Consider the following 26,033-nt stretch of genomic DNA (forward strand, 5'->3'; position numbering starts at 1 on the left):
ATACCTACTGGAAAAAAATCACTCCTCAAACATCTTTTTATGGTAATTTATCTGAATTTGACAAAAAATTCGTACACAGTCAAACTCTCTGCTTTGCTTTCAAGATTTTCCCCACCCATTCATCAGTCTCTTATATAACTTCTTTACTTCCGCTAAATGTAATTTCTGTGTTCAACCAAAACATGGCCATTCTTACTTCCTTCTTACTCCCATATGTCTCTCCTCCCACACAAACTGTTCCATACCTTTTGTGTTTTAACTTCTGGGTTGTCTAGTTTCTGTCAAAATACAGCTAAACTTCCATTTGTCTCTGGGGATTTTCTCATATGTCATAGTTGACTATTCATTCCTCTACTGGCTATTTCTCACAAATTTTGTATTCAGTTCTTCAGTGGGGTTGAAAATTCCTGTAGTGATTCACTTTGTATCACTTATTTTAAGTCAACCTGTGGCCCACACGTCTGTACAAAAAGAGCACTTAGTGAGTTACTCTTTTCATACCATGCATCCAGTAAACACACTAGATAAAATAATAGGACTCTTAAGTTGTACTCTCTTGTTTATGATATTTTGTGTATTTTAAATTCATACTCTGTACATTCTTTTAGTATTTCATCTGCCTTTGTTATTGTGTCCCCTCTATAAAAAGCAAGCTCCTTCATTGTGGAGAATGTCTGTCTCCTTTTTCCTTTATTAACCCCTATTATATCAGGAACAGTATTTGATAAATAGCATATTAGCAATTCCTTTTTTGGCTCAATGACTCTGTATGTTACAGTATCTAAATTTTTACAAATCTGACTTAAAATTTTACATGACATTTCAACTGTCACCTCTAAACTGTAGAAGTTCCACAAAGTACTATAAAGTAGTTACAAACTTTAATTTCCTAGAAATTATATTTTATATGAAAAGATCTTAATTGGCATTCTGACTGGCATGGCTTTTGAGGCTAAATTTACCAGTTCTCTGTCCACTGCGTGCATAAAGTAAGCAGTAAGGTGCCCTTTATGGACTGAGACTGCAGCCCACAAATGCTCTCTCTGTTCACAAGCCCTAGCATCCCAAAGTACACTTCCTGAGTAAGCCAAAGAGATAAAATGTATTAGCAAAGACCTATCTTGCATTATAACATGCTAGAACTATAAGGAATGGTAGGATTATGCTAGCATTTTGGAAACTGAGGTCCACACTCATGTGGGTAGATAGCTCAACAAAAGCCAGGTCTCTCAACTTTTCCACTCATACTGGCTTGCCTGCCCTCTGCCAGGCTGCTGTCTATGAAATATAACATTTTCTACACCATAAAATCTTAGGCAGAGATGCAAAATGCATAGCAGGCTTTTCTTTGGACTTCTAGAAAGTAGTGTCAGAAATTATGGGTGAATTCAAAGCCAGGACTTGAGTTGCTTTGTTATTTAAGATACAAATGTGGGAGTAGGGAGATACAGGCTCTGCAAGCATTTAATGACTGAAGATGTTCTAAATTACGGTAGGCAGGGAAAATGAACAAAAATGCTCTTGTTGATGTTAAACAACACATTTTTTCTTAGTCGAGTTATATATTGTCATTAATCTTCTAACAGAAAAATTAAAATTTTCCAATTTTGATTCTTTTTCAGCTACATGTGGTCATTTGAAAAAGCTCACCTCAGCATGGTTCAGATAATCACAGGACAGCTTGTTGAGTCCTTTGATGAAGAATTTAGAACTCTCTATGCCCGATCCTGTGTCCCCAGTTCATTCGCTCAAGAAGAATCAGCAAGGGTGAAGCCTGGCAAAGCACTCTGGGAGAATGGCACCTACCAGCGGTCACTTTCTTCATTAGCTTCCGTTTCCAGCCAAAGAAACCTTTTTGGCAGACAAGACAAAATTCATAAACTAGAATCTGGATACTTCAAAAACAGAGGGATATATACTCTAAATGAACATGACAAATACAGCATAAGAAATCATGGATACAAGCCTCATTTTATTCCAAACTTTAATGGTCCAAATACAGTCCGTCAGTATCAATCCAGTCAGATAAATGAAAATTGGAAGAGGCATAGTTATGCTGGGGAACAGCCAGAAACAGCACCATACCTGCTGCTTAACAGGGCTCTAAATCGAAACATTAATCCTCCAGGTAATTGGAAAAAGCCTTCAGATAGCCTCAGTGTGGCCTCCTCATTGCGAGGAGGCTACGTGAGCCACCAAAACACACCTGCCCAGAGTTTTGCTGATCGGCTTGCCCAGAGAAAAACAGCAAATCTTGCAGAGAGGAACTCAAATGTGCGGAGGTCTTTTAACGGAACAGATAATCATATTCGCTTTTTGCAACAAAGAATGCCAACCCTTGAACATACCACGAAGTCCTTCTTGCGTAACTGGAGAATTGAATCCTACTTAAATGATCATTCAGAAGCTGTACCTGACTCAAATGGATCGGCTCTAGGTGACCGGTTTGAGGGCTATGATAGTTCCGAAAATTTGAAAGCCAGTGCCCATTATACTCATTCTCGGCTTCGTTCCTCTTTTGTGTTTAAACCAACTTTACCCGAACAGCAGGAAGTTAACAGTTGTACGACTGGCTCCTCAAATTCAACTGTCATTGGTTCCCAGGGAAGTGACACACCTAAGGAGGTCCCGGACACCCCTACAAGTGGACAGCACGTGACAGACAAACCCATGCCAGAATCAAGCCCCAAGCTCCCGTTGCAGTCAGAGGCACCAAAAATGCACACCTTGCAGGTTCCCGAAAACCACTCCACAGTCTTAAATCAAACCACAAATGGCCAAACAGAGGCAAACAACTATTTATATACATCCTTGTGTGTAAATAAGCAGACAGAAAATCTAAAGAATCCACAAAATGAGAATCTGCTCAAAAGGCGAAGTTTCCCATTCTTTGACCACTCAAAAGCCAACCTAGATCATGGACATAGTAAGCATTATGTATATAGTACGCTTACCAGGAATCGAGTTAGACAACCAGAAAAACCCAGAGAGGACTTGCTGAAAAGTTCTAAAAGCATGCACAACGTGACCCAGAGCATAGAAGAGAATAGGGAGGTCATAAAGAGACAGCCTCCAAGTGGCACCACGACCAAGTCAATTTCCGTTGCTGCTTTGCTTGACATGAATAAAGATGAACCTGGCAAAGAACTCACTTCAAAGAAGGAAGTTAAAGGCTCTCCGAGTTTTTTGAAAAAGGGATCTCAGAAGTTAAGGTCATTACTTAGCCTTACCCCAGAGAAGAAAGAAAATCTATCCAAAAATAAAGCACCTGCCTTTTATAGAATGTGTAGTAGTTCTGACACTTTAGTTTCTGAGGCTGAAGAGAATCAAAAACCAAAAAAATCAGAACCAAAAATTGATTCATCTCCTAGAAGAAAGCGTTCTTCGTCATCAAACTCTCAAGGCAGTATTCACAAGAGTAAGGAAGATGTAACTGTTAGCTCATCTCAGGGGATAAATTCTCCATCTGATGAAAGTAGCAAAATAATACCTGCTCCAGGTCCAGTTGAAAACAAGTTCTTGGAAAGAGCAGGAGATGCTTCTGCCCCGAGATTTAACACTGAACAGATCCAATACCGAGATTCGAAGGAGATTAATACAGTTCTTGCTCCTGAAAGAAAACCAGCTTCTTCTCCACGGCCAAAGCTCAATGAGCTTCTAAGATCTCATTCAACCGACAGGCGCATTTACAGTCGTTTTGAGCCATTTTATAAGATTGAAAGCTCTATTCAGCCAGCAAGCAACGTACCAAATACTGGTGTGCACCGCCCAGAAATAAAATCCACAACCATAGGCAATAGTTATGGCAGGTCCAGCCCGATGCTTAATTACAACACTGGTGTTTATCACTCATATCAGCCAAATGAAAACAAGTTCCGAGGATTTATGCAGAAGTTTGGAAACTTTATACACAAAAATAAATGAAATACTGTAATTTCAAATAGTTTTTAAAATACAAATGACTATAGCTATAAGCATTTGTCCAAAGAACTTTGTGGACAGTTTTTGTAACATGCCAATAGATTTCTGTAGGGAGAGAGTTTGGGGTATGATGTATATGTTTACCAGTGTACTAATATACAGTAAAGTTGTTCTGTGTGATAAAGTTAGTTGTGCTTAATTACAGTGTAGATGAAATGTCTCTATACACATGATTTTTAAATGGTAATGGTAAATAGAATGTAAATTGTCTTCTTCAGACTGAGGATCTTCTTAAGTCTCAAATAGAAACTTTAGTGGAGAGATGGTGTATGGATTTTAAGCATTCATTCCAAAGTCTTTCCTTTTAAAAAAGGATCCTAATACTATCAGTGGCCCTTTATAATATATCTTTATGGGTTTTCATATTTCCAAATTATGAGAAAAATAGGACAAAGCCTTTTTGGGTTTTAATTACCTTTAAACTCTACAGGACAACTTGTTATATTTTATTAATTTTCCTGTGGAGCATACACAACTGGTTGGGCAGCAACAGGGCAATTTAAACTATGTAGCTCAGCACATCTTTCATTTTGAGGTGTTTGCAAAGTATCAGCCTCATGTGGTACATGGTAGGAATTTCTTTTCCTCATTTTGTAAAAATCTTTCCACTCTGGACCAGAGGACCCCATGCTGCCCTCACCAGTCAGCTGCTGAACTTATATAGTCATTCCTTCCTTGAAACTTAGAGCAACCAGCAGATATTTGGGAAACCTGAATTACACCTCTCCTCTAAGATAAAAAAGCTTTTAGAAATGTAAACTTCTGCATAAATTTTTATCTTAGAGCAGTCCAACAATGCTTAGGTGTTTTGCTTGCAAAAGTTCTTGCTCTTTTTTATGCTGTGCCAAATGCAGTGTGAGTGCATAGTGTTTTCATGAAAGTACCGTGATGGACATGAGAAGTGGTATCTGGCCTCATTCTTTCATGACCAGAGAGCCTGGTTGAAAGTTTTAAATCTTTCCTATCTTAACTGGATCATCCTCAAGTATTTAGATCATAAGATACTCTTTGCCTTTCTTAAAGTAATGAAATTAAAGCCCCACATCCATTAAAGAGACTTTAACTTGGCTGCACTTCATCCACAAAGGACAGAATTCAAGAAACAACACACCATTTGAGAAGTGTGAGGTATTTCTGTAACTCTTTAAATATATTAACACCTTCTAAGTTGTAATATGGGGCAGTATGTTGTTTTAAAAATTCAAGATTCAGTCAAATAATATCTATTAAGTTAAAATGAGAGTATTAAAATATCAGTCATTAAGATAATATTCCATAGTGTTTAAAAAACACGATGAGAACATGACAAGAGAAAACATGACAGCAGGGAAAAGAAAATCTAACATTTAGTGAGCCCTCGTATGGACCAGGTCTTGAGCTAGAACCTAAAATTCCCACAAGAATTATTTTGTGGGTACCCTTGTCCTCATTATTTGTAGATGATGATTGAGGTGATAAATGAGACTTTGAGACTCAGGTAATGCTCCAAGTCACATAACAAATAAGTAATTGTACTAACGTGTCTGTAACATTGTCACATCCCATTACCTCCCAAATGTGTTCAATATCTGCCTCGCCCAAACTGTTGAGAATTAAATGAGAGAATATTTATATTTTGTGACTCAGTGGTAATCAGCCAAGAAAGCTTTAGTTGAATTCCACCAGACAACAAGGACACGCAGGGCTCAAAATAATCGTAGTAGGTGAGGTAGGGAATGGAAGTGACATTACTTTCTGATTGTAACTTACCAGGACAGTTTTAATTGCTAGGCCACCATTTTGATCTTGTGCTGGCTGCCCTGTGACAATGAAAAGGGAAAGGAAACAAGTTTAACTTGTGTCTGTGCTAGGCAAAGCAGTCCTTTAGGAAGCTAGGCAGGGGATGGAACTCAGTGTTAAATATATTACCTTGTTAACTATTCACAATAATGCTGTAAAGTAAATAGTTCCTTTTTGCAAATGAGAAAACTAACCCTTCGAGAAGTTACAGAACTTTCCAAGAGTCACATGGCTCTGCATCGGTAGAACTGGGTTTGAACGCAGAATCGGGTTTGACCGCAAAAGCCTGTACTTTCAATACTACACCACATCATACCTTGCTGGCTTCTACTCCATTATGATGGAGGCAACTTTTCTGAATGTTGTCTCTCTCTTTGCTCTGTCTCTACCAGAATATACCAGAAATATTGCAGTAACTTAAGCCGTTTATGGCATTTTATAAACACAAATCCAGAATATGGACCCAGTTTAACATTATTCATAAAAGCAGGTTTTATGACTCTCATTATAACAAGGAATTCCCAATTACTGCAACATGGGATTTTATTGTTTTGGAAAGCTGCATGTAATCGATTGGAAATTTTGCAGACTTTCTAATGAGGTAATAGCATACAAATAAAACTTTGAGAGAGAACAGTTATTCTTCACAGGAAAAGTAACCACTTGATCTACAAAAGTTTTGCGTTTAAAGAAAAATAACATTGGCTGGAATGGGCATTGGCTTATAATCTGATAAGGAAATTGTATAATCTTTATATATTAGTATCAAATTATTAAAAAGCATTAGAATTGGAGTCCAATGAATGCAAGAGATTTTTCATTTTGCGCTTAGAAAAATTCGCTTTTGTAATTCTGGACCATTGTCCTTTACCCACTTACCAAAGACAGAACCCACAGTTACCCAAACCAGATTGACTTTAATATTACCCATTCTTTGTTAGATGGGGCATTTTTCAGGCCTAAGAGGAAAATGTGCTAATTGTCTTTAGGCAACTCTGAAATTGGAAGTCCTAAAATGTAGAGCAAGATAACTTTGAAGGTGAAATTACATAAACTAGTTTTAATCATTTTTAATTACAAGCAAAAGCCTGTTGCCTTTTTGTGCAGCAACCGCCATTTCTGGAAACAGGTCGCTTTTATTTATTTTTTTTATTATTTTTTTAAATTTTATTTTATTATGTTAGTCACCTACAATACATCATTAGTTTTTGATGTGCTGATCTGCGATTCATTATTTTCATGTAACACCCAGTGCTCCATGCTTTTAAATAATAGCTCCTGAATTCCTCCTCTCCTCATGGCATTGAGAAGTGCAGGAGGCTTTGTTTCATTGGCCTGTGACTGGTAGCTTTGACTTTTGCACAGATTTTTTCTCCTCTGCCGTTTGTCTTTATTTTCCTTTATTTTTCCCTCCAGAAACATCTGTGTGTCAGAATCTAGGTGTAGTAACTTTCCAAAGTTTCTGTGGCTGAGAAATTCCTCAGGGGTGAAGGCTTAGCAAGCACATAATACTTCAAATAATTTGCTCAGAGTTTAAGTTCTCAACAGACACTTCTAAACTTCATGGATTTAATCCTTTCAAGCAAAATACTTCCCTTTTCTCCCCATATTAATATTGGTGGAAAGATAATGGCACTTAGATGTACTTTCATAGTAAAGATGGGTAAGGTGGTTTTACTCTCTACATAGTACATTTAGTGTGTAAGCAGAAACTCAAGAAAATAGGTATGAATTCAAAGTAGTTCTTGGCAGATATCTTCAGAATGGTTTAAGTGCCTGTATCCTGAACACGCTGGTGTCTCTCTATTCTAATGATTGGGATTAGCCATAATTCTAATGTGGTGTATCGAGTAATGGGTATATATTGGCAATCTACTTTTATGGAAGCAAATATCTTGTTTAATCAAGATGACATCTAGAGTAATCCAGATAAGCAAGGAAGAAGTTGAACTCTGGCTACATTCAACTTTAACTTTACTCAAGATTATCCAGTTATTCACCTATTATTCAAAAGATATTTGTCATGAAAGACAAATATGACGTAATATGACTATGGCTGAGGAATATAAAGTAGAATCATTGTTTCACATTAACCATGTGTCATACTGTTTAAAAAAATGTTTATTTTAATATTTAGTTTGGTTCTAGAATATTTAAAATGAAAAGGATGAAATTATAAACCAAAGAGTCCATTTTTACATACATAAATGTTATCAAAGAAATATTCTTCCTAAGTAGCTTGGTTTCAGATCTAATAAATGAATATTAAATAATTTTGTACAAGCATCAATGTAAGTTGTTTTTTATCTTCATACCCTGCATTTCTCCACTTAAACACATGCTTTTACTTAGTTTTATATCATTTATATTTGTGCATGTTTTTAAATATTTATGAATTTTGAAATATCTTAAACACTTCATTTTATTTTTGGTTAGCAGTTATATTTCATACAATAATTTATCCATATTTGATACCCAGTGACAATACTCTTCCCTTAAACAATGATATCCTATACCCTCTATTGCTACTGTAATATATAGTTATTTTAAATAACTTGAGACTTTGAAAAATACAGGCAATTTTGCTAAAAACTTGATAGCTGAATTTTGTATAACGTTGTAGCATTTAGTTTGAATAAATATTCTAAAGGTGCATTTGTAGTAGATCAGTTAGTGACATTAAATAACCTAGAGTCTGAAAGTTATTTAAAATTCAAAAGGCATTTTTCCTAGGGGGAAAAAAAAAACAACCTGTCCCTTCTATCACAGATTACGATGTAGTTGAAATACTGTGTATTGGGACTTAAATGGTATCATTTTAAAGGCAAATGTGATTTTTAAGTAGATAAGTATAATTTTCAGTAAAAACCTTGATTTTTTTTCCATTTACTGTAAATACAGATGTTTAAGAAAACCCTAGTTCATTGGGCTAGTAAGGAAAATAAGTAAGGTTTTGCTTTTGTGACCATACCTAAAAGAAACGCCTAACTAGGCTCTGTTATTTAAGGAGTCAAAGACCAACCTGAGGTAACTGGGTTTAAGATGAGAGGGGATTGAAAGGAGTAAGCATATGTCCTGCCTGTGGGAAAGAATTACATGAGGTGAAATTACCTGAGCTGAAAGCAGTAAGAAACTGAAGTAAGAGACATATAGATGAAAAATATGTCAAATTGGACAATTCTCCCATAATCTGTTTCAACAATCTGGCTCATTTTTTTGGGGGGGGGTGGTCACACATCTGCCTTTATTGTGAGCAGCAGGTAGGACACTTCCAACAATAGTAAAAAAATTAATTTACAAAAGCAGGGATTCAGTGAAGCCACCTGGTTGGAACCCTTGGAAGCTCATACATAGATGCAACCCAGAGCAACAGGAAGAGGATTCCAAAGCCCATGAAGAGTGAGGCCACCAAGGAGATGAGGAGCTCTTTGTAGATATCCCGAATGCACGTGTCGATATCCTCATAAATAAAGAACTAGGCAGTGAAGAACATGCCAATGATCAACAGCACCAGTCAGATGGGGGGAGACAGCCAGGTTCACTGGGCTGGTGTATCTGCTCATGGCCTCAAGCTCCATTTTACCAGGCACAGGGTCATCCACAGCTCTGCCACTGGAATCTAACACTCATACTGGGAAACTACTTTGTTCCAAGTATATAGGTTATAGTAAACGTTTGATGTAAGGAAAAAAAGAATGGGTAATCAGAAGCTGCAGCAAGTTTCCATGAGTGTTTTAAGAATAGCCCAAACTGGGGCGCCTGGGTGGCTCAGTCGGTTAAGCGTCTGCCTTCGGCTCAGGTCATGATCCCAGGGTCCTGGGATCGAGCCCCGCATCGGGCTCCCTGCTTGGCAGGAAGCCTGCTTCTCCCTCTCCCACTCCCCCTGCTTGTGTTCCCTCTCTCACTGTGTCTCTCTCTGTCAAATAAATAATAAAATAAAAAATCTAAAAAAAAAAATAGCCCAAACTAACAGCAAAAATTTGCTACCCACAGCCTGTTTGTCCAAATTTGTGTTTTTTTGTACTCCTAGTGCCTACCAAAGTGCACAGAAGAAATGCCTGATAAATATTCTGTGTGTGAATCCAGTCATTTCCTTAACTATAGTTAGGTAAATATATATTCCAGTAATATCGATATATTAAAATGTACAGATACCTAAATAGCCATTTGTATTAAAAAAAACAAACAAACCATGGATGAGTTAATGCAGCGGGGGTCCTAGTATAAATTTCAGTCACATTTACCTAGGATCTTGGCATCTTTATAGATCCAACAGGGCTAGTCTTCTGAGGACATAATTTTTTTTTGAAGGAAAGAAAACCCCTGATGAAGAATTCATTCTAAAGGAAAATGGAAGAGAGCTGTTCAAATTCAGTTCAAAGGTAGTTGACACACAAGGGAAGGAAGTGGTGACTGTGCATAAGGTCATTCGGATTGTCAACCAATGTAGTTCGACTCTGTGGGACTGCAGCAGAAGAATGACTTCTCTAAACTCTCCATGGACGGTGCGTGGAGAGTCAGGTGTCAGGGGCCACCACCAAGGGTGTCCGCACCATGATCCTCAGCACAGCCTCCTATGTTCAACAGCAGCCTCTGTGCTAATGTTAAAATGTTACAGCAACCACTGCAGACTCTTCTGGGCACAAGTAGGTACATCTACCACTTTGGGTGTGAGTGGTCCTTGGCAGCGTTACCACAGAGGGCCAGAGCAGAGAAGAACAGGTGCCATGAGGAAGCCAAGCTAGCAAATCCCTCTGGGGACTCCTAGAACATATGTGGCAGGAAATGAGGAGAGGTGGACACCCCACCAGAACAGGTTTAGATGGGAACTTACAGTTTCCTTATTCTTGCTGAACTCCATTGGCTTGGGAAGTATGTCACATCTGTAACAGAGCCACAAGGAAACACAAAATGTTGTGACAAAATTCACATAATCAATTTGACAGAATGGTCTCTGCTATTTTGCTTGAATTAGAAAGAGGTAATGGGGGGGAGAAACCAACAACCCCCAAAACAAAACAAAAACAAGAACCTTAAATCAGGGACTTATTTTAGAGAACAACTTTCAAGGTATATCCTGACATTAACACATTCTGTCTCTAAACTTCCTTTTCACAATCTCTCTGTGTCTCAGTTATCAGGCACATTCAATTAGATTTAATAGACCACATTTTTTAAAGAAGGTTCTTTTGGGTTGTGGGAAGGGGGCATATTTTTGGTTTATTTGGTTGTTTTACAAATTAGCAAAATTTTCTTTGAGTTCACTACTAAGGCTAAATAAGTTAGATAGTCATTTAATCAAGATAAGCATTCTAGCTAATAAGAGTCTGCCAGAAAGCTCAGACTTAGATGTGTTTTCATAATTGGGGTGTCAATCGAAAGAAAGCCAACCTCAAAATGGTAAATTAGCAAATGCTTTATAAGTTGTCTTACTGAGGATGAACACCCAGTAAAATCTTTCAAATTGCTTTGAAGAACTGTTCCAAAGCTTATTAGCTACAGGTTATATATACAAAATGGGGACAAGGGGATACATGTTCTCCAAATGCATGTGTGTCACAAGGTATAACTTGTAATAGTTGTAAAATTTAGGGTTTTCTGATTTCCACACAGGAGAAAGACCCTGAGGTCATCTTAATACCTTATGTTTTAATCAGAGCTGATTGTTGTATACCTCTGCTTAACTGCTTTTCTGGTTCTTCCTGTTTTTGAGATCTCCTTGAGGTCACTTGAGATATTCACAGAAGCCTGACATCAGTCACCTGCTGCAGTTTTCATGCACAGTCCCCCTTTTTGGCAAATTGCAACCTGTAGGAGACAATGGTGACCAAGTATCTCTTTGTCCCAGGGCACTAGAAGGTAGATTCCTAGTTATTCTGATATATGAGGCAAACATGTCCTAAAAAGCATAACTATCTGTAAACATCTAAATTTGCTAAAGTTTAAGAATTTTATAGCCTGAAGTGTTTCGTTGTGTCTAGGTATAAACTGTCAAACTTTATACAGAACTGTATATATTATTTATAGTATCCAGACATTTGACCATCATTAGCTTAGGGCAAGTCTGAGTACACCAATGCACACAACAAGAAGTTAATTTGTATAGTAAATATATTAACAGTAAAAAGGCTAATATCTTAGCTAGAAACATTAGAATAGATTTTAACCAAGAATTTCAGAACCAAGCCATTGACCTAACATTTTCCTGAGACTGGGTGTTGGGTCACTTAAGGCTGATATTTGGTATGATTAGCTTGTTCCAGCAGAGTGGAGCCCTCTGACTTAATCTACCCTAACTGAGAGTCATCTACACGTATCTGGAATAGATTTTCACCAAAAGTCCTTGTGGTGTGGTTACAAAGTAACATTCTCCCCTTTTGACAAGATTTTTTTTTTTTTTTTCTTAGAATAACATCACCTATCAACACTGTTCCCTCTTAGCTGGAGTTTAACTGTTCTGTTCTGGACCTTAGGTAAGAAGTCTGTTTCACATCTCATGAACCAGTCCTAGTCTTGAGAACAGGTCAGTTCAGTTAAATACAGTTGTCTCGTTTCAGGAGCGGTCCTGCAGATGGTCTCTCAGAGTTAGGACTGCATTGTGCAAGCAATGTAGGTAATGAATAGAGGCATTTCTTATAGAAAGAAAAGAAAAACACGGGTTAATGGAGCAAATTATAAACCCAGTGTTTGAGTCCTGAGTACTATCAGTGAGATAATTTCTAGATGTTGGGCTCAAAGCATCTTCAGATGGAGTGAGAACAGACAGTGCAGTCTGACAGATTTTTCTGGTTCAGTTTGAATATCTCTGGTGATCTTTCTAATTGGCCCATTTAGCAACAAATATGAAGATTGTCTAAATATGGCCACTGTGGCAATTTCTCTGAAGTTTACCTCAAGTTGTCTAGCTTCAGTCTGCAGGGCTTCAGGGAAATGGGCAGTTTAAGTTCTCAATGACTCTAAGTCAAAAGAACAGAAGAAAATTGGAAATCTTAGTTTGGAGAGTAATAGCCAGATATTTGAGGAAACCAGAGGAATTCAGGATCCAGCCCAATTTTATAGGCAAACAACAAACACTCAAAGACAATTAATCATGACTAGAATCTAACATCCACAAAGTTGTGTTACTGAAACAGAGTTTTTCTGAAATCACCCTTACTTTCCATCAAAGTTAGCCAAAGACTAATTTATAAAATAAGTCCAGTTTTAGCAATCTTGTCCTAATTATTTACACAATGCCAGCAAGAATAGGGATTGGCCATATAGGTCCTTTCAAATCTGCTCTGCTGCAAATTTTTATCAAGAATTTTAACGGCCCCTTGAGGCTAAGAAGCCAAGCCAAATACCTGCCATCAGACTTGCCTGTAATAGCTGTAGATTTGGTTACTTCCTTTCTTCTTGCAGTCCCTAAAATATTCTGAGGTTCCAAAGCCTGACAGGAAGTGACCTTCCTTACTCACCTGGTAAGGTTCCCAGGAATCCTATAAGCAGTATCAGGCTGATTTCTCCAAGGGGCTTCATTGGCTGCATAAAATCAACCTTAGTTGCTTAAAGCTGTCTGCTCATCCCTGAGTCTATGAATGTCTCTCTCAAATATGGCATTCCAGTCAAAGCCTTGCTAATATAAGTGATGTTTCCAATGATGTCCTGTTACAAGGAGAACAGATTCTTATTGAACTTATGCAAATAATTATAACTGTCCTGGAAGTAAGAATACTTACTGAGAGTTTCCAAATTCTGGAGGGATCAGGTAGGGAGAAAGAGAAATGTTTCATATTTGTTTACAAAGGAATATTTTACCAAATTTCTCTAAGTCAAAGATAGCTTAAGAGAAAAAGTTTCCTTAAATCTGAAAGAGCAAACATTATAGAACCAGTAAATGTTTCAAACAAAAGTCATAAAAAATATAATCATCTTCCTCAGTCCATTCACTACCATGCTATTAATTCCTGCTCTGTTTGAATCCAGTATTCCCATTAGTTCTGGCAATTCTTTACCCAGTTTAGTTTTATGACCTTAAGGGTATCAGATACTTGTATTTGTCGTAAGTCCTTTCCATGAATATTCTTGAATCTGAAACATGTTTGCAAGAGCATCAGAGTAAAAACAATAACGGTAAATGACAAAAGATTCAAAAATGGCCATGGTTAAAGATCTGATGAGAGTTCATTATAAGGCAAAGTTGGTTATTTCTGAGACACACACCATTTCAATAATTAGACTTATAAGTGATAACATTATACCAAAACAAATCAAAACTTGAGAAATTTCATAGAATTTCTAGAACAATTATATTAATAGCATTCACCCATACTATATAATCTAAGAAGGTTTATCATCATTTATCTGACAATGCTTCCCATGTAGTTTAATGTACCAAATAAGACTAATTAGTCAAAAAGACGTCCTTCAAAGTTTTGTGAAGGTTGTCAAAAATATCAAAGTTTTAAAGGATTTGCCTAAATAGAATTACAGAGCAAAACTTAATACTTAATAATACTTAATTATCTATTTAACCAAGGTAGCAATAAAAGATTCTAAAGGCAAATAAAGAAATTACATAGTTGTTAGCAAAACTTAGCTCTTTTATACTGAGAAGATTCAGTTTTCTTAAGTGATCAAAGATCTCATAAATACAAAACAGAGAAACTTTTTCTAGGTGATTACATTAAAGATAAACAACCTTGTTTACAATTTCACATTAAGAGTAGAGTAATAATCTAAGGAAACTTTGTCATTTTAACAGAGAAAAACCAAATTCCAATTTTACACCAGTGTACTTTTGACATCATTTTATATAAATTTATTCTAATCTTAGCTACTACTAACCATACATATTCTTTTCCAAAGGTTTCCTTTTTGCAAACTTTCTACAACTTTTTTCTTTTCTTTCTTTTCTTGTCTTTCTTCTTTTTTTTACATTTAGATTTGTCCTAAGTTTTCCCTCTTTAAATAGTCTCACTTTAGGACAAAATAATTTTCTTCAACAAAAATGCATTCCCATTCCTCATGCTTTTTGTTTTTTTATACCAAAAACATATATCTCACTTTCCTTGCATAGAGTTGTTTCCCTTATTATGTCCATTAATCTTAATTACATTTATTAGAGTTCTGAACTCTTAGAAACCTTAGTTTCTAGTAAAAACTAAAGTAGTAAGCAACTGTGAACTGTTTGTTATACCAGTATTCTTTAGATGGGCAAATTTACAAATACATTTAGTAATTTTTAGAAATATATGCCTTCTCGTAGTAAATGTTTCAACATGGCACAAAATATGTTTATTAATAGACCCAAATACCTTTAGTTTCTCTGTAATAGAAAGTTCAAAGTAGATAAACCTATGTTAGTAATTAATGTTTCAGTATTTTATCTTATTTGAAAATGATCTAGGTATTTAATGACTATCCATCACATAACTTAGCAAAACTCTAACGTTTTAACTTACAAAAAAAAAATTAGGGGAAAATACCTTAAGTAGACACAAATATTGCTGACAAATCTATAAACTTTTATCTTAAATCTATTTTAATCCCCTTGTTCTTAATAAAAAATTTGAGATGCTTATCAGCTATCATCTTTTTCCTTTTTTTTTTTAAGATTATATAATTTATTTATTTGACAGAGAGAGCACAAGTAGGCAGAGCGGCAGGAGAGGGAGAGGAAGAAGCAGGCTCCCCGCTGAGCAGGGAGCCCGACGTGGGGCTCAATCCCAGGACCCCGGAATCATGACCTGAGCCCAAAGGCAGACGCTTAACCAACTGAGCCATCCAGCTGCTCTAATTTTTAGTACATGTGCTGCCAAGTAAGCACCAGCATTTCTCTTAGGAGCTTCTAAATACCAATCAAAATATGCATCCCACTCCAGTTTAATTTAATAGCTGCCTTTCTTGAGTTGGGTGGGTAAATACGTGGTATTTCAAGGGAATCCCGTTTAGGCCATTTGAATGTTAGAATCATCCTTAGTATAATTTTCTCATTTATTTAGAAGCTTGCAAATATATGATCCATGTGTGTTAAACATGAATCCCCCCTGGAGTGTTGGAAGGGCTACCCACCCTGTTTTTCCATTTGTGATGATTTATCTCAGTCCTACTGGGTTTAAATGCTTGGCACTACCTAAGGGATTTTAGTTGTGGACTGATGTGCTGATTAGAGTGACCTTGCACCTCCAGGGTCTCCCCCTGGAGTTGGTTAATGGTATTTGTGTCTTGCTGTTTCTCTCCATTTAGCCTGGCAAAAATGAAAAGTGCTCAGAATGCTGAGCAGAAAACTTACATGCATCCCTCAGTAGAGCAACTAAATTATCTGTACTGTAAATGGGAGTCCCTACGAGACCAGTTGCAGTGTGTAAGGTTAGCCTCTGCACCCTCCAATGAGAGGAGCTCCTGTCCTTTGTCTTCGGATTTCTTCAGAATCTCATTTATGTCATGGTAGCATCGAGTATTCACACTGGCAAAATTCTGAAAAGTTTTTAATTTCTGGGATGAAGATTTGTCGCTCCAACAGACCTGCAACCTGTGCTCTATACAGCCCGGCGCCCTTTCTGACTTACGCAGGAGGAAAGAGACAACGGATAGGACCCGGAACCTGTGTTAAGCACAAAATGGCGCTCTTCCCTGACTGCAGGAGAAAGAAATAAAGGTTAAAGCCCGAAACCTGGGTCATACACAGAATGCCACCTTTTCCTGACTTTGCAGAAGAAAGAAAAACAACAACAATCAATAAAGCTCTGGACCATCTACCAAACGGGGAGGTCCGGATCCCAGGAAGAGCCCACCCAGTCCATTGTACTTCGTGTAAGGAGACAATTGGGCACAAGAACCAGTACCAAGGGTCCGTTTCCTGGTGGAGCCCAGATGAGAAAATGGCCTCTTCTGGGGTCCTTCCGTGGTCGCCAAATTGTCAACTGAAAGAAAACCAACCTCAAAATAGGTTAGTAAATACTTTATTAGCTGTCTTACTGAGGACGACTGCCCAGGAAGCAGTCTTTCAGACTGCTTTGAGGAATTGCTCCAACGCTTGTTAGCTACAGGGGATTATATATACAAAAAGGGGAAGAGGGGATACATGCTGGCAAGCAATTCTCCAAATACCTGTGTGTCATAAGGTATACTTGGTTACAGTTATAAAAAATTAGGTTTTCTGATTTCCACATAGACACGAGAAAAACCCTTAGGCCATCTTAGTACATTAGGTTTTTGTCATATCTGATTATTCAGAAATATTGCCTGCATGCCTCTCCTTAACTGGTTTTCTGGTTCTACCTGTTTTTGAGATCTCCTTGAGGTCACTTGAGACATTCACAGAAGGCTGACATCAGTCACCTGCTGCAGTTTTCATGCACAGGGGAGTCTAAACTTGGTTTGATGTTTTATTGTTCTCCCCCAAGCAGAATATGATACTGCTTTTTTAAAGAGAAAAGAAAATTCTGTTATGTATTTTGCTAATTCAAGTATAAAACAATGTGTATTGCGCTTTGCAAAGAATGTTTTAAAATGTGTTTTATGTGATTCAGAGTTAAATAGCATTTGTTCTATCAAGTGCTGTCACAGTGCTTGGCACAGGGAAGGGACTGAAAATGCTGATCACATTTGATTTGCAGAGGAAAAACTTGAGAATATTTTGCATTCTAGTCATGATAAGATAAAAGGCGTTGCTTTAAAATAAAATTAGATAAAAATAGAAGGAAGAACAGAGTGGAAAGCTGAATGTACTATCTTCTGACAAACCACTTACAGGCACTGAACTTCTTTGTGCTTGATTCCCTTTGTAATACATGAAAATAATAACATCTGGTACTTCATATAAATATTTGAATATTAAAGACATTTACCTTGTGATGTGAGTTCCCTTTAAAAAAAGGGCACAAGGTAAATATTAGCATAGTAGGACCAGCATTTTTTTTAATGTGTTTTTTTGGATAAAGGCAGTAATAATTTTTAAACTCTTAGCAATTTTCTCCAGGGTTCAAAGTTGGACAATAAGGTTGATTTCCAGATGTTGGGAATGAAAACTGTAAACATGTGAAGGTGAAGTATATATTTAAAGGTCATCTAGCTTAATGTGTTTCTGAGTGAGTTTCAAGAAATAGAAAACCAGAGGTTACAAATTGGCTAGAGCAGAATGCCTGGGAGGCAGGGCAGGCTGGTGGGTGGCAGGTGGGCAGCAGGTGGGAGGCAGGTGGGAGGCAGGTGGGAGGCAGGTGCTTCTCCAGTGTCATGTTGCCGCACATGTTCCCGCCCAGCCTTTCCATGACTTTCGTGGAGTAAGAGCTGTTCCATTTGTCAAAGTGATAGAATCCCATTTACTTTTATTGGATTCCTAAATACAGTGGTTTTAGAGATTGTGAGGATTTCTTAATGTATAGTGAACCTGAGAAGTCAGTTTTAAGTTGTCTTTATCTCATGTCAGGGAATCCTAAGAATGTTTGGGATTCTCACAGACCATCTACTACAATAGCAATACACCTCAGTTTGGTTAGTGGCAAAATGTGTTTTTAAAGTGTGGCAACCGGGGGCGCCTGGGTGGCTCAGTCGGTTAAGCGTCTGCCTTCAGCCCAGGTCATGATCCCAGGGTCCTGGAATCGAGTCCCGCATCAGGCTTTCTGCTCAGCAGGGAGCCTGCTTCTCTCTCTCCCTCTGCCCCATCCCCACCGCTCATCCTCTCTCTCTCTCTCAATTAAGTAAATGAAATCTTTAAAAAAATAAAAAATAAATAAGTGTGGTGAACGGCCATGATCCTTATCCACACTAAGTTATGGATTTTAGATTAGTTATATACTTTTCTACATCAGGCTCCATATTGACTTATCCAAATTCAAGTTTTTTTTTTTCTTTCAAATCATTTTAGTAACCTGGCAGTGATTCAAAATATGGAAAGAAGATTCAAACTGGTTCCCTTAAGGGGGATTGCTACCATGATTGCCTCACACCAGTGGATCAAAGGCAACAGTGAAACAGGGTTCCAAAGAGCAAGGGTGATAAGGCTTCAGGGCTCACAGATGGAAGAACTTGGTTTCGAAAAGTCTCTGAGGGGAGAAGGCAGCAGAAGAGACATGAAATGTAAGGGACGCTCAGAGGATAGGGCATGGTTGCTGGGTCTTGAGTGCCTTGAAGTGTTTCTTGATGGTGATTCAGTGTCGAGAGTATTTGTCATCTGGGGAGAACCCAGCAGGATGAGCCGAGGAGGTCTCTTGTCCCATAGGTTCAGCTCAGCTTCTTCATTGTATAGACCCGATCTCCCCGCTGTTGAGATAATACTGCAGAAACATGATCACACCAAAGCCAGATGTTGCAGTTTAGTCTGCAACTCCTTCTGACTCACATTTTCTTTTTTTTTCCCAAGGCTTTTTGTTTTTGTTTTTGTTTTTCATATTACTCTGTATGTAATCACCAAAAATTATTTGTAGGTACATTTCTTCAAGTACTTAACAAATTATTTTTTCTATGCCTGGATATTACTTGTCTTTATATCTTCCTATGTCAGAGTAATAATGAAATAGGGTAAGTTGGGCTTTAATTCAGTATGCATAATATTAAATTACCTAGCACACATCAAACACCATCTTACACATTATGAAGTACAGATCTTAAGGATTATAACATACATTTGTGGAAAGTATGTAAACACATAAGTACAATTATAGAAGGCTAGAGACTATAACACAATGTGTAAGTTTATATATTCATTTTATCAAGTCTTATGGTTCTTAAATGTAGTACTATAAATGAATATCTATTAAATCATCTCCAAACTGTTATGTTTGCCACTTTTTAGATAATCTATATGGCTTATTATCAAGAACTTAGTGGTACTCAGTTGTTCCTTATTTGTTACATTTATTTGATCAGTTACAATAGGTTTGAGGCTTGAAATAAAGTGTCACTGTTTTGAAGTGACAGTTAAAAAAGATGGTTCAGTGGGACTGCATAGTATTCAACTTTATCATTCAGCTGAATGCTGCTATGTAAAAAGTATTTATTTTTTCATAGATGGCACCATCCCAGGAGGCCTAGCTTGTGCCATAGAAAATAAGATTGAAAATGACCTTAGTAAATGGGAAAGTATTTAAAACCACAGAATGGCATTCAGTTTTTAAAAATCTGAAAAATAGGCTGTACAAACATAAGCTAAGGAATGACTGGATGCCTGGAGAGTCTATGAATCTGGACATTTATTTGTGGTTGCAGAGCTAAAGAATAATCAGAACCTAATGCTAGAAAGACCAGTATAACGAGAGTAGACGCTTACATACAGAGTGGAACATAGAGAAGAGTGTATGTTCAGGAGCACTCTCCTTTTATCCTAGGGTCAAGTTTGAATAAAAGATACAATTTCATCACTTGGAACAACACTGTTTTATTTAAAGTAATGTTTCTGTTGGAATATATACTCGAGAACATAATTTTAATATGCCCCCCGACAAAATTAGAGCAACATCAGGGAGATGAGATGCTTAAAAGTCTGGGAGCCCTATGAGAAGGTTGGTATTTAATATGAAATGTAGAAAACTCATAGAGTGTACATTGGACAGGGGGAAATTAACACATGGAGAATTATTTCATTGTATAAAACAGTGTTTTCCATGGCTCATTAGCTAAAACAAATAAATTTAGTGGTTTATCATTATGGTTTTTTTTTTTAAATAAAATAGAATAGGAAAGAATAAAATAGAAAGTACCAGAGTGCCTCACAAGTACAAATAACATGTATTTGATGTCGCTTTAATTGTTTACAACTGTGTAGTCATTGGTCATGATCAAAAATGTTTTTTAAATATATTGACAGAATTTCAAGCACATGCAAAAGTAGACAGATACTTTAATGAATTCCCATTATCCATCACCTGTCCTAAACATCCATCAACACTTAGTAAAGCTGCCATATCCACAGTCTTACTACCTCACCATTTCATACTGTGTCTGAAGCCATCTTTGATGTCATACCTGTGTTTTCACTACGTATCACTAAAATTTAAGGATTATTTTCTAACGTGACTACAATACCATTATCAATTATTCCTTAATATCATCAAAGACCTAAAAATGTGTTTGTCTTTCATGGTCACCATCTCTGTTTCACTACTTAGAAGTATGCCTGACATTACACGTGGTGGATTGAGTAGATGCTATATGTTGGAAATTTATGACATAATTTCTGAATTAGACTTTGATGGGAATGTAAAGTAGCATTGTTTGGGCTGCTTTTGATGTAGAATCAAGTTTTTCCTCATTCTGCAAGTAACAGAGAAGAAAAAAGTATCTTCCTGGATTTTTCAGCCTTTCTTAAATGTGTATATCTTGAACAATTTACTACTCACTGATTAATCAACCTTATTCTAACATCACAAAGATCCTTCTTTATAGATATAATTACTATGCATGTTGCCTTAGATTCATTTATTATTCAGTCACTGAAATTAAATGTCCGTTGTTCGCTTGATACCTGTAGTTGACTTATATTCCCCTTTCTTCAGGAGCACAGTTTAGTGAGCCAAGAGTAACAAATAAACAGTATTGCATGTGAGAAGCCACAGTGGAAATACTGAATGTCAGTAAATAGAGGATATACTCTAGACAGAGGGAAAGCATGTAGAGAAAGAAATGTATAAAAGGCATGGCATTTTTCTAAAACAATGAAGAAGTTTGTATGGTTTGATCTTAGTGTTTATGGGGGTGCAAAGAAGGAGCAGTAAATGTGAAAAAAGAAAGTTTGGAGCCAAATTATATATCCTATGTGTCAAGCTAAAGTTTAGACTGCATTTTGGAAGCAGTGAGAAATTTTTGCTGTCCCTTAAGTATGGAGCAAACTTTATTATCATTGTTGTTGTGATGATGATGGTGATGATGACGATTTTGTAAAAAGAAGTCCCAGGAAGTGACTCTGAGACATGGTTGGGAGGAAATGTGGAGGCATGGGGTTCAACAAGGAGACTATTGCAGTGAATCCAAGAAACTGTTGGTGGATGACAAACTAATGCAGAGGCATTGGAGGGTGAATGAGAGGGAACAAAATTGCTAACTAATTTGGAATTAGAATAAATACTTGATAACCAAATATATGATTTTCATTGGAAGAAAGGGATGAGTGTTGGATATTTCTGAGGTTTTTAGCTTGGAAGACTGCATGGTTTCCTTACCAGAGAAAAGGCATACAGAAGGAGGAGCCGGCTTGGTGTGTGTTGTGGCAGGGACAACGAGGATGAATCATTTGCAATTGTATTATGTTTCAGATGCCCACAAGATGCTCAGTTGTAGGTAGCCATTAATGGTGTGTATCTGGAGCTCAGGAGGGAAGAATGAGACAGATGTGAAAGTAATCTGCTTGAACTGGATAATTACACTGGGTAAGATTTCCAGGGAGAGATAGAAAGAGAAAAGAAAAAAGAAAGAAGAGAGAGAGGAGAGAAGAGAAAATGAATTTTTATCCTATATTTTTTCACAAAACAAATGACCACAAAATAAATGTGTCTCCCCTGCTGAAAATGTTTATTTTGCTATTGATTGTATATTTTAAATAGTCAATAAGACTTTTCCTGAGATCTTTCCTTGGAAACCTCTGACTTAAATCCAAGATGCTAGCTATGTTGCTTTCTTTCTTTCTTCTATTTTTTTAAGATTTTATTTATTTTTTTTTTAAGTAATCACCACATCCAACATGGGGCTCGAACTCACAACCCTGAAATCAAGAGTTGCACACTTCACCAACTCAGCCAATCAGGCATCCCACTGAGGGATGCTGGCTAGTTTTCTTAAATACTTCTTCCACATTCATGATGAGGATGAAAATGTGTATAATACACACCAAAATTTCTCAAGATGGTAGCAACCACAAAACTGCCTTAGGCTAAAAGTAACAAAGAAAGAAGATTTGGTAACTCCTTAAGTGTTTTATCTATTAAGCTCTTCTTTATTCAGATGGCCTTTCATGGTGGAAACAAACTCAAAGGTGAAGCATTTTCACAAAGGCTCTCTTTGTCCTGACATTATTTGCCAAGTAAAGTTACCATACTTCAAAATATGACCAGACAGGAACCAAGTAACCACAGCACAATTGTAAAGAAAGATCTAAAACCTAGAGCTACAACTATAATAACTTCTAATGAGGCATGGGGGGAGTTTGACTACTTCAGTTGGAAGGATGAGAGGAAAGAAAAACTTAGAATGTTGGAAATATAACGAGAGACCAGAACAGATAGTCCAAAACAGAATCCAACATTTGGAAGTACTAACAAGGAGTAAGATGAGGCCCCAAAGGTAGGTAAGTGGAGTATATAACCTGCTAGTTTATCTGAGAGTAGGTAGCATGGGAGTTAGGGCTGGCCACAGGGACCTGCTCCTGACAGGGTTTCTAGCACATATTCTAATTAATTTGGGGACTTGTCAGAGCAGCTAAGTTGCTCTGAGACTAGAAATCTTTGCTTATCCAGGTAGAAATCTGGACTCAGACAACAAAACAGGGATACAGTGACTAGATCTGAGAAATTAGAGTGTCGGGGAGTGAATGTTAGTGTTTGAATTCTGTACGTTATTCTTTCTGCCTTCTCTAATAAGGAGGCTCCTGATACCCCAGTAGTCAGTCCTCACCACACTCAGGGTTTGGCTGAAAAGTAGTGCTAAAGCTTAATCTAGGAACCTGTTGGATGCTTCCTGCAGTAGTTCTGTTCCTTTCCACCCCTCTTTCCTGCCCACTCCCATGTTTTATCCTCATATAAATACACACAGTGTTTTTGCATGCTAGTGAAAAGTGTCCTATTCAATGACTTCCTTTCTGACTAATCTTATGAATCAATCCATCCACTCAGAGGAGCTAATAAGGTTGGTGGTCAGAAGCACATGCTTGGCTGGACATTCTATCCTCTGTGGGAAGGGGTGGAAATATGAGAAGAGCATTAATATTTTACTCTTTTCTAGAAATAGGGACATGCTCTGATAACTAGACAAAGTAGAACTAGCCCATATGGCGAGTCAGATTGGCAGTGAGTGTCGTGATGCTGAACCTCAAATTGTTGATCTAGAGTTTACTTGAATATCCCTGACTATGATCAAGATCCATCTTATATACCAAAATGAGGTTGAGCTTGCGCTTGTTACACAGAGGATGTGAAGCAGGTATGGCACTGTGTCCATTGTTTTCTAATTTAGTCAAAGGAGTAAATAGCTAGACAGGACCTGAAAGGATCTGGAAAAGGCATCCTTGACAAACATGCGACTTAAGTTAATGATTTCATGTGTTTGCTCCTAGACTTCTTGGCACATGTATCAAATTTCTCCTTTTGGTGAGGAATTGAATTAGACCAGAGGCCCTCAAACTTTAGTGTGTATCTAAATCTCTTAGTGAGCTCAAGAAAATACAGATTTCTGGATCTTACCCCTACAGTTTCTGAGTCACTAGTTCTGGGTTGGGGCCTAAACATTTGCATGTCTAACTCCCCAGGTGATGTGCATGCTGCTAGTTTAGAAATAACATTTGAGAGCCACCAAATGCTACATTTCTTAGTGACTCTAAAAAAAATTCCTAAGCCTTAATAATTTCAGGAAAGATGACACTACCAAAATTCAATGTTGAAATCACAATGTTTAACTATAATATATTCTACCAAAATAAAATATTAAAACTTGTTTCTTTAGGAATGATTTACCTCCTTCATTATCTCCTACAAAACCACACACACACACACACATGCACATGTACTTCCTAAGATCAATATTTAATAAATGACATTATATTAGAGAGAAATCATGCTTCCTCCATCTTCAAGCCCAGAATAGTTTCCCACTAAATGGGTTCATTCTTCAACTTGTGCCAAGATAGTTAATTTACCCACCCAATCCAAATTTGTAGATTTGCTTACTCAGCTGTGGGAGATGTGTATATCAGAAGTGGAGAGGGATGATATGTACACTAGTTTGCCTTATTGGGACAAATGTTATTTGCCTCTAGGCTAATGTATTTTATTTTTAATAAATGATATTAGAAATTAGATTGGAAATTATATGTTCTATATCATTTATAGATCATCAAGGTATAATTTAATTTGCCATTTGAGAATGGAATCTCTCTCTCTCTTTTTTTTTTCCTAAATGTTTTGCTATATTCATGACAAGGGAGCTCATTTGCTGCTCCAGAGTTCTGTGGTTGCAATCATTTTGATCTGGCTAACACATAGCACGAAAAACATTATTAAATAACCTGGACATCAAATGTGAATTCTGAACCTTTTTTAGATACTGCTAAAATCAATGATAATTTTAATAAACTTGAATAGAAGCCAATAAGGTACTCCTCACAAAAAATTTTATTTTCAGAAATAATAGTAAAATTAACCATTTTAGCCCATTAAACTAACCCACCCCTCACTTCTTGAATCAGTGTCATATATTCACAGTAAAGGCATATTGAGTAACTGTGTTATCTTTATCAGACTTAACACACTAGAACTAGATTTTTTTTAAAAAACATACTGTTGGTTTATATATTCTATTCAGATTATATAACTAATGAACTGTAAGATACACTTGAATACATCATACTATTTAAAGCTAGCTAAAAAATTAAAATAAAAGTGGACAGATCATCAAGATTGGTGATTCTGTGCTTTGTTAAGTATGAAGAGAAAATGCCAAGGACTCGGGGGCCTGGGACAGTTAGTTCTCTTTATATAAAGCATTCTGAATGGACAAATAGCAGCTTATTAAAGTCCAGTTAATAAATTCAAGTTTATCAGCATTAACTATCTACTCAAAAATGTCTGGTCATAATAGAGACAGCTGTAGAATAGATGAACATTACAATATTATTAATATTTATTGGTATTTATTGAGTGCCAGTAATGTGCAGAGTATTTTAAATTCATTATTTCAATTGATCCTCACAGAGATGTTATTGACTAGGCTCTGCTAACATCCTCATGTATCCAACAAGGAAACTGAACACTTACAGAACTTTTTTAATATCTGAAAGTACAAAGAGCCAGTAAATGGTAGAATCAGAATTTGAACTGAGACCATTAGCTTTCAAAGCCTATTAAAGAAAAAATATTATGTTTTAGAATTGACTCATCTTTCACTGGATTGACTACAGTTCAAAACACATGGCATGACTGCTAGGATCTTAACCACAAAGTCTGTTCAGATCAGATTTATTATCATAAATTAGAATAAGCAATCATATTTATCTACCCACCTCAGCAAAATTAACTTGAGGCACTTAGAATACAAAATATTAAGGCCCTTAAAGCAGTTCTGTGCATATACTAAATGTTTAATAAGTATTA

At 36.9% G+C, this 26,033-nt stretch overlaps 1 protein-coding gene, 1 long non-coding RNA gene and 2 pseudogenes across 3 annotated transcripts in view; 1 reads left to right on the forward strand and 3 right to left on the reverse strand.

Annotated features, from left to right (window-relative positions):
• Window positions 1-7,997, forward strand: part of SACK1B (scaffolding CK1 anchoring protein B) — a 79,142-nt gene extending 71,145 nt beyond the window's left edge. The window contains exon 5 of the mRNA XM_006728129.3: window positions 1,623-7,997. Within this exon, the coding sequence (XP_006728192.2) occupies window positions 1,623-3,924 (2,302 nt within the window). The 3' untranslated portion in view covers window positions 3,925-7,997. The remainder of the gene's footprint in view (window positions 1-1,622) is intronic.
• The window catches only part of LOC115943969 (uncharacterized), a 43,670-nt gene extending 28,651 nt beyond the window's left edge, over window positions 1-15,019 (reverse strand). For both annotated transcript variants that reach the window (XR_014147727.1, XR_014147726.1), the window contains exons 1-5: window positions 13,218-15,019; window positions 11,435-11,568; window positions 10,595-10,643; window positions 5,731-5,780; window positions 1,651-1,851 (exon numbers count right to left, since the gene is read on the reverse strand). This is a non-coding gene — a long non-coding RNA (uncharacterized LOC115943969). The remainder of the gene's footprint in view (window positions 1-1,650; window positions 1,852-5,730; window positions 5,781-10,594; window positions 10,644-11,434; window positions 11,569-13,217) is intronic.
• LOC102728376 (dolichyl-diphosphooligosaccharide--protein glycosyltransferase subunit TMEM258 pseudogene) lies at window positions 9,071-9,361 on the reverse strand (annotated as a pseudogene).
• A 3,811-nt stretch (window positions 15,020-18,830) lies between the features above and the next one.
• LOC102750870 (H/ACA ribonucleoprotein complex subunit 3 pseudogene) lies at window positions 18,831-19,028 on the reverse strand (annotated as a pseudogene).
• Window positions 19,029-26,033: the final 7,005 nt, after the last annotated feature.

This window comes from Leptonychotes weddellii, chromosome 8 (assembly GCF_054177405.1).
Source record: "Leptonychotes weddellii isolate Sample4059 chromosome 8, ASM5417740v2, whole genome shotgun sequence".
Classification (NCBI taxonomy): Eukaryota; Metazoa; Chordata; class Mammalia; order Carnivora; family Phocidae; genus Leptonychotes; species Leptonychotes weddellii.